The sequence below is a fragment of the Papaver somniferum genome, chromosome 3 (genome assembly GCF_003573695.1).
Source record: "Papaver somniferum cultivar HN1 chromosome 3, ASM357369v1, whole genome shotgun sequence".
NCBI classification, from domain to species: domain Eukaryota; kingdom Viridiplantae; phylum Streptophyta; class Magnoliopsida; order Ranunculales; family Papaveraceae; genus Papaver; species Papaver somniferum.
In genome coordinates, this window is record NC_039360.1 from 161,708,662 (window position 1) to 161,716,250 (window position 7,589).

Genomic DNA, 7,589 nt, shown 5'->3' on the forward strand with positions numbered 1-7,589 from the left:
AAATTTTCTTCTTTATTAGTAGTAGTTGCGTCCATAAGCTGAGGTGTACTGCCCGACCGCCAACTGGCTGTCTTCTTCTTTTCCATTTTGACCCATAAAGTGGTGTTTTCCAAAGAAGACCGAGTATACAACTACTACTAATAAAGTTACTAAAAACATACTAGAGACTGAAGAAATAATGCAACAGGTATTACAGAATACAGACTCAACCTAGTTTACGCTAATGAAATTAAAAGTGCAATGTATCTGAGACTTTAAGAGAGTAAAGGAGTCGAGTTCACCAGCCCAAAAAACACATCGTTTAAGCTTCTATGGGATCTAAAAGTTGTTGCTGAGTGTTGTTTATAATTTTGTGGTTGTTGCTGTGGGTCTTGCTGACGTTCAGGTTTTCAAGATTTGTATCTTCGTCTTGTAAGCGCGGTGAGAAACCAGATGAGAGCCCAAGATGCGGAGAAAAAGTTGCTAAGGTTGAAATATGCATGAAGATCATTCACTATTACTGCCTTGAAATAGTCTATACAATATTACAGTTCAATTCCTTACCCTATTCAAACAAGAGGAAGGAAACAGAAAGGGAAGCCAAAGAAACGCGACCAAATCAAACTGCAATCTCCCTTCCAATATCTGTGTGTGCACCAACAAGTAGAGGTCCAAGAAATCCCAAAGTAAATGAGCGAATTCTCATAGATAACACTTCATAACACGCTTGGAGGAAGTATCAAATGATGAGCTGCAATTTCTCCCGACCGAATCAAAAATTCTGGTTTACATCAATCTGAACTAGCTGCAATATGTTTACTTCTCGAATATTATGATTATGACCACTGTAATAATCACCCCTTCACCACTGTCCTGGATCTTACACTTCAACAAGAAGGTCTCTCCAACATCTCCCCTCGATGCAAGATACATGGGTACAAGAAAGTCTCTCCAATGAATTGCCAGATACATGGTTACAGCCTTATAGATTTATTATTAAATCTCCTCTTCCACACTGGTTTTGTAAATGATGAGTTCAGACTAAACTCACCATGCCAAATATACATACTTTACAAACAAAAACACTAATCAAAAGGAAAAACAGACCCCTTAACTCCTACTGTAACTCATATAAAACAACACTTCCCGAACAATAAAGAAGAGAAAAAAAGGGTGGGTGTAGATAGAGATCTTCCCAAGACAGGAGCTGATTAACTTTTCTCACAATAGCTAATAAGGAGGCTGAATTATGGGTTACGTTAGTCAGATCCTGGCTTAGTGGATGAGGACGACTCCAACGAAAAAATTGTGTATACGAGGCGACACCCAGATTAATTGAATATATTTACAGGCTAAAAAAAGAAACTTCCAAGACTCACGATGAATCATTTTTTGCTGGATCAAGCATGTCATCCCCTTTATCAGCGCCTTTCTCTCGCTCAGGAACCTCAGAAGCAATGCAGGCGTCCTGATCATCATGTGCCGGTTGTTCATCACTCTCACCGTCATTAGCTGCCTGTGGCAATACATCATTAGAGTTTGGGCTGCTGATTTGAAGCTGCTGCTGCTCATGCACCAAGCTCCTAAGCTCATTTTGCTTCAGATAGGTCTCCAGTGGAAGACTTGCCTCCTGGAGCAGACTGACCATACTCACACGTTCAGACATGCCTGCTGCTGCAGCAGCTACAGCTTGCAACTCTTCTGAGCGGTGATCAGGATCAGAGTTCAAGTCAAGGTGACCACTCTTTACACTCACAGTCAAGTCTTTCTCAATGTGGGTTCTACTCTCGTTTGCTGACTCCGATTCAATTGCTTGGCAGGCTTCACGATTCTCTGAAACATCAACAGGAAAAACAATGCCTCTCGATGCACTTTCCACTTCTATTTCATCCCTAGAACTTTCCACATTGCACTTATTCCTCTGTGCAATTTCGGCTTCCTTCTCTGACTGCCGTTTCTTTTTCCGCAACATGAGAGTTTTAAACCGGCGCTTCACGGTCATACAAACGTTGCATGTGCACGTAGGTTTGTGCTTGGGCCCCTTCCCGCTTGGTGGCTGGATGCAAACAATGCATGTGCAACCAGGACGATGCCTTGGGTGTCTAGTGGTGGTCGCGACAGATGGTGCAACTGCACTATCATCACCATTCTTATTTCCAAGAAACGCGGCAGTAGCTAAGGTGTCTAAGCCAGAAGACTCGTGTTCTTGTCGCTCCTTATCACTTGTTGACATACTCTGCATCTTAAATTCTGTAGGACATTCAGTGAGGAAAAGTAACATAAGGATCACTGAGATTCGTTACCAAAGTTACCATACAACCAAAAGATAATACGTGATAAGAAGAAACTTGTAACAAATACAAAGATTCACCCACCGGAGTAGGTAAATGCCTTAATACAAATCCCAGAACCCAGATGTATTCAAGACAACTGATTAAACGAGTTTTCAGCACTTAGATACTAGTGGTTTTCTCCAGCAAAGCAGACATAAAAGTGTCCTTGTACATGAAGCCTTATCCTAATGATCGCTGTAAGTAAGTTATACTTATTCCTAAAGGCAAGTAGTTTCATTTTAAACGGTACTTCCAGTAGTTAGTAAGATGCATTTATCCAACTACAGTCAATCCCTAGTCTTATACCTACATTATGGATTCTGCACTAAAAGCAACACTGAATGACAAATAAAGAAAAAGATTTCTAAACCTCATTCAATAGAAACGTATAAATTACAACTTTTTACAAAAAGAACAAAGATGCACCATACCCATGTCAAGTCTGAGAAGATGTTCCAATAACTTGGGAGTTAACTCATCAGGTCCAGAACATGTACACCTGCGAGGATGGAATTCTAATTAAAAGCTTGTTTGATGTCACATTATACTCAGATAGCAATAGATTTTCATTACTGGGCTACTAAACACAGCGATGAACTTTGTATAGAACAGGGCAGTATACTGTCACTGACCTTTTACTATCCCAAACATTATCTACACATGTCCACTTCGGAGGGACAAGAACATCTATAGGCAACCTTCGCCATTTACTGCAATTGTCACACTGAGCCCATTGAGCCTGTACCCTGTAATAAAAATTTCATGTCATGCATCCTTAGGAGTATAAATACACATCAATCCTTAAAAATAAAATGACGTTCCATGAGAAATTCTCAGGCATCCACAAGCAGAGAGGATGACTAAAATCAAGAGTAGCAGAAACTGTCGCTATATATCCGTCTGGGGTACAATGTTGCACATACACAAGGGTGTCACCGATAAAATCTTAAAGGTAAAAAACTACCAAGTCAAATGACCTTGGCCAACGGCCTATTCATACAGATATGGTACCGTTTAAGCGGCATTTTGTCCAAAAAATCCTGATGCGCCAGAAATAAAATATGATTACTGACATTATTGCTTTTTACGATGCGGTTATTATTTTGAATGAAGGGTTTCTCGCCATGCTAAGAAAATTGACCAAGACCAAATTCTCATCTTAACGTGCATAAGAGCCTACTAAACTACTTAATATGCATTTAATATTATTTCAAACACTATTGCTCATTAATAGAAATTCTTACCCAGCTGGCCCAGATGTGAAAATAGTCCTCTTTCCAAAAACTGGGGGCTCCTGCATTACAAATACAAAGAATAATAATTTAGAAGTGACATTGCAGATTATTTTATCTTAGCATATTGGAGTGTGAATAAACAAAGACACAAACACTTTGACAAAAAACTTCGAAAATGTCTTACTTCATACTCTTCAAACTCGTGATCCTCGATAATGACAATACTAGGCTTAATGCTTGGGGGTGGACGGAGCAAATCCTGTGCATCTTCCCATGTAAGCTTTAGTTCCAGTGCAGATTCACTATCTATAAGCAGCCTCTTGCTCTTAGACCCAATATTACGACTCCTTTTTTTCTCTGGAAGCAGCAGATGCTGAAGCTGCATTCCCTCATTTGATCTTTTCCCCTGCTTCTCAGTTTCATGCCAGCTAAAATCACCACCTATACGAATATGTTCGGACATAGCATTTAAGTGGGGATCTGTGCTCCCTTTCAGTGACTGGAGGAGGCCAGCGTAACCACTTGCTATTGGTAGGTTCTCGATAACATCCGGAAAGAAAGAGGCATTGCCAAGGGCACCATTAGCAATTGCAGAAATTTGACTATCCTGTTTAGTCCATAATTAGATGTCAATTACCCATGTTAGTGCAAACCAAAAAAAAAAAAAGAAATAAAAAAACTCACATTAGTGTGTGGATTACCTGCAGATTCACAGAGTTTGATGCCTTACGGAACCCCATAACAAGTTTTCCTTCAGGATCTATGCGGCTAAATGTTACTGCGGCATAGAAGGTTTGCATTAGAAGAAACAGTAACACTTATATATTTTTCAAATATCAATGATAAGAAAATGAGTAAGTAAGATACCAGTATCACCGGCTTGTAATTGCATGGACTGTATGCAAGGTGTCACCCCCTCTAAGACGTACATCCTGCTGTTATTGTTAGGCCAGAATCTGAACTGAAACAGCCAATCTTTTCCCTTTGCATCTTGAATCCTTATAGGAACTCCTTCTGGTTGAGAAATAGGAGGAAAATACGCCTGGATATAGTTGAGTTTGACAGATTTATAACCAAAAAAAAACTATGAAAGGTTTCTCTAAATAGATAAAATACGATATGGAGATCAAGGATAGAAAGCTCCAAAAAAGGAAGTTTGGGTACTGCTCACCTCTGCACATGCTTTTGGGAGAACTAAGCGACCAATTCGACCCGCATCACTAGCACTTAGAATTTTCTCAAACAAAGGCACAATTGTGGAATTCGAACTTAAACATATCAGTCAAGGGAACCAAACTGTTCAATAAATGGGTAATACGAAGAGCTCATAAATTAAACTGACATGAGATCATATTAAATGGTAATTAACACAATTAAGGATACTCTCCAGATATCTGCTGCAGTTCTTCTTCAGTAATTCTTGGCCAATAACGTGGAAGCAATTGGTTTCTTCCCCGTCCTTCAACAGGTGGTCTTGCAACACGTACTTGTGGAACCCCATCCTTTGTACCCTCTGAACCTATGGCTAGTCCCACCCTCGGGGGCCTGGGAAGGAGATTACGGGATCTTTGTCCATGCGGATAAGAAGATGGGAATGTGCTAAGATCCCTTCCTTCGACAGCCGAACCAGAAAGGGTAAGTGCTAGATTTGTGTTTCCTAAAGAAGCACCGACATTAATACTCAAGCAAGTCTGAGATAATGACTCGTCTAGGTTCTTGACACCCAACATTTCTTTACCGTTGACTTGTTTGATAATTTCACATGAACCAACGGGCACTTGATTTAAGTTTGAAAATACTGTGGACCAGCCTTCCCCTAAAGGGACTTGCCCTCTTTTAATTTGCCCATTTGAGGCATTCCTCAATGATTCAAGCAGGCTGATTTGGCCATCAACCTCAATACTCTTTCCCATTTGCAGTAGTTTTCCCATATTAATGCTAGGACCGTCCACTCTATCTTCAATGGAGGCAGATCTGATTTCTCCAGCATTGTTTATCAGTGCCAGTGCCGTAGCAAACCCATTCTGATTTTCATGACTTTGCATCTGCATAAGTCACCAAGAAAAAACCGAGGTATGAGAGCGAGATCAATAAATAAGCACAGTCATTAGAAAAGTGATGTAACAACAACATTCTCTGTGTTTCAACATGCGCAATGTAATTTTTGGGGTGAAACTCAACTTACAGAAGAATATTTCAAATTCTTTGTGCAGCTAATACACTCTACACCCCCATCATCAAGCAATTCAAACAAAGATTTCGACACAATACATCCACAATGAAGACGCTGCAACGTTTAACGTTCACTTAGGTGCATCACATAAAAGTTGAGAAAGAACAAAAAAAAATAAATAACAACAGCTTATGAGACTGCGAACTCACCTTACCACATGAAATGCACTCCCTCCAACCAGATTCTTTAGTGTGGAATGCCTCACAGTAAACTGATTGTTCATACGCAAACCTGAAAATAGATCAGGAAGACAACCAACATGAAAAGCGTCAATTCAATCCTCAATTACAATCTTGCATTTCACTCCTCAAACTTCCCCTATCAATAAAACCACTGTTACAGCACAGTGTTTAAAATTATCATCCTAGCCTCATATCTGACCACAAAAACTCTAATTCTACGACAGACTCCTCGAATTCTCAATCCAACCAAACAGGTCAGTGCCCATGGAACAACTGGGAGCTGCAAGCAAGCATTGCACTACACAATCAAAAAATCACCAACACTGGAGCAATTTATGCGGAATCTTCATCATTTAGCATCTCAAAAACCTTTAAAAAATGGAAATGGCAGCTGAGGAATTGCTCAAGGACAGTCCTATTACAATTCGGATAATTAAAGACACAAAATAGTGATTCAAAAGACATATCCATAGGGGGGCATTGAGCCCCCATCCCTACAGAACCTACAGACAGGATCTATATGAGTGAATTAAAAATGTCAAATTTGACCCTAAATCAACCAATCACCAAATATGGTATTTTTAGTGAAATCTAAAAATAGGAAATGTGGGTTTAATTCATAAATTTTAAAAAAAAGGGTCCAATTATATTCAACCAAATCGAAATCAAAAAGAGGGATTGGATTATTACCCGCAATTATGGCAGAGAACGGCGGAGCCACCAGATCGCAAATCCCATCCTTTTCTCCACTCGATCGTAGATGTAGATGTATCATTTCTATTGCGGCTACTCGTACACAAAACATTCGCACAGACTTTCATTGACTCCATTTCTTCTTTTCAAATCTGCAATTTCTTTCACAGATTAAGCTGAAAAAACATCCATTTTTGAAGCGCTCTCCAGTCAACACCACCATCAGCACAACTCACCGCCGGCATCGTCTTCCTCCTGCTGCTCCTCCTCATGCAGCACAGAAATTGTTGGGGATTGATTAATGAATGAACGAATGAATGAATGAGAGAATTGATGCCGTCGTTTTCAGCAACCATACTCTGATGTGTACACTACGCCCACCATTTTTTTATTACAGAGAAGGGAAGAGAGAGAGAAAAAGTTTATCCCACGTTTGGGAAGGAAAACGGTCGTGTGCTTGGATGAGTGGCTGCTTTGCTTGTGTTCGGACGGACCAACAACTCCCATTTCCATCCAAACATATGACTACAGAACCAACTGCCCTTGTAGTGCCTGTCTGCTCTGCTGACTTGTGCTTACGTTGTGTCTGCTCGATGAGTTTCCCCTTCTTTTTGTCGACCTTGCTAGAGGTGGGACGTGATGTGGCACGACGTGGAGAGAAAAAGCCTGACGATATTATTTGGATTGGTAACGGGCTGAGTTAGGGAACGGATCAATGAATCTTGTGCGTCTATTTCCGGATCTAGGGTTTGGATTAATTGCCCCCCACCATTAGTGTTTTTTGTTCTTTTACATGAAATAAAAAAATACAAAAAATGGTACTCAATCTCTCAAATATAACCAGACAACACGTTAATAGGAACATCGACATTAGAGTTTTTTAATTTTTCGGGTTTAAATTTTCTGACGTGTTTGTAATAGAAATTAGATTGGC

At 40.0% G+C, this 7,589-nt stretch overlaps 1 protein-coding gene across 1 annotated transcript; it reads right to left on the reverse strand.

The window, feature by feature from the left end:
• Positions 1 to 938: 938 nt before the first annotated feature.
• On the reverse strand, positions 939 to 7,080 carry LOC113357859 (B3 domain-containing protein Os07g0679700-like). Its single transcript, XM_026601346.1, has 12 exons — positions 6,653 to 7,080; positions 5,930 to 6,011; positions 5,733 to 5,834; positions 4,931 to 5,592; positions 4,719 to 4,815; positions 4,415 to 4,589; positions 4,249 to 4,325; positions 3,732 to 4,154; positions 3,557 to 3,606; positions 2,945 to 3,058; positions 2,744 to 2,811; positions 939 to 2,229 (listed from the first exon to the last, which is right to left on the reverse strand). The coding sequence occupies exons 1-12, from the start codon at positions 6,790 to 6,792 to the stop codon at positions 1,355 to 1,357; spliced, it is 2,865 nt and encodes a 954-aa protein (XP_026457131.1). The 5' UTR covers positions 6,793 to 7,080; the 3' UTR covers positions 939 to 1,354.
• Between the last annotated feature and the right edge of the window lie 509 nt (positions 7,081 to 7,589).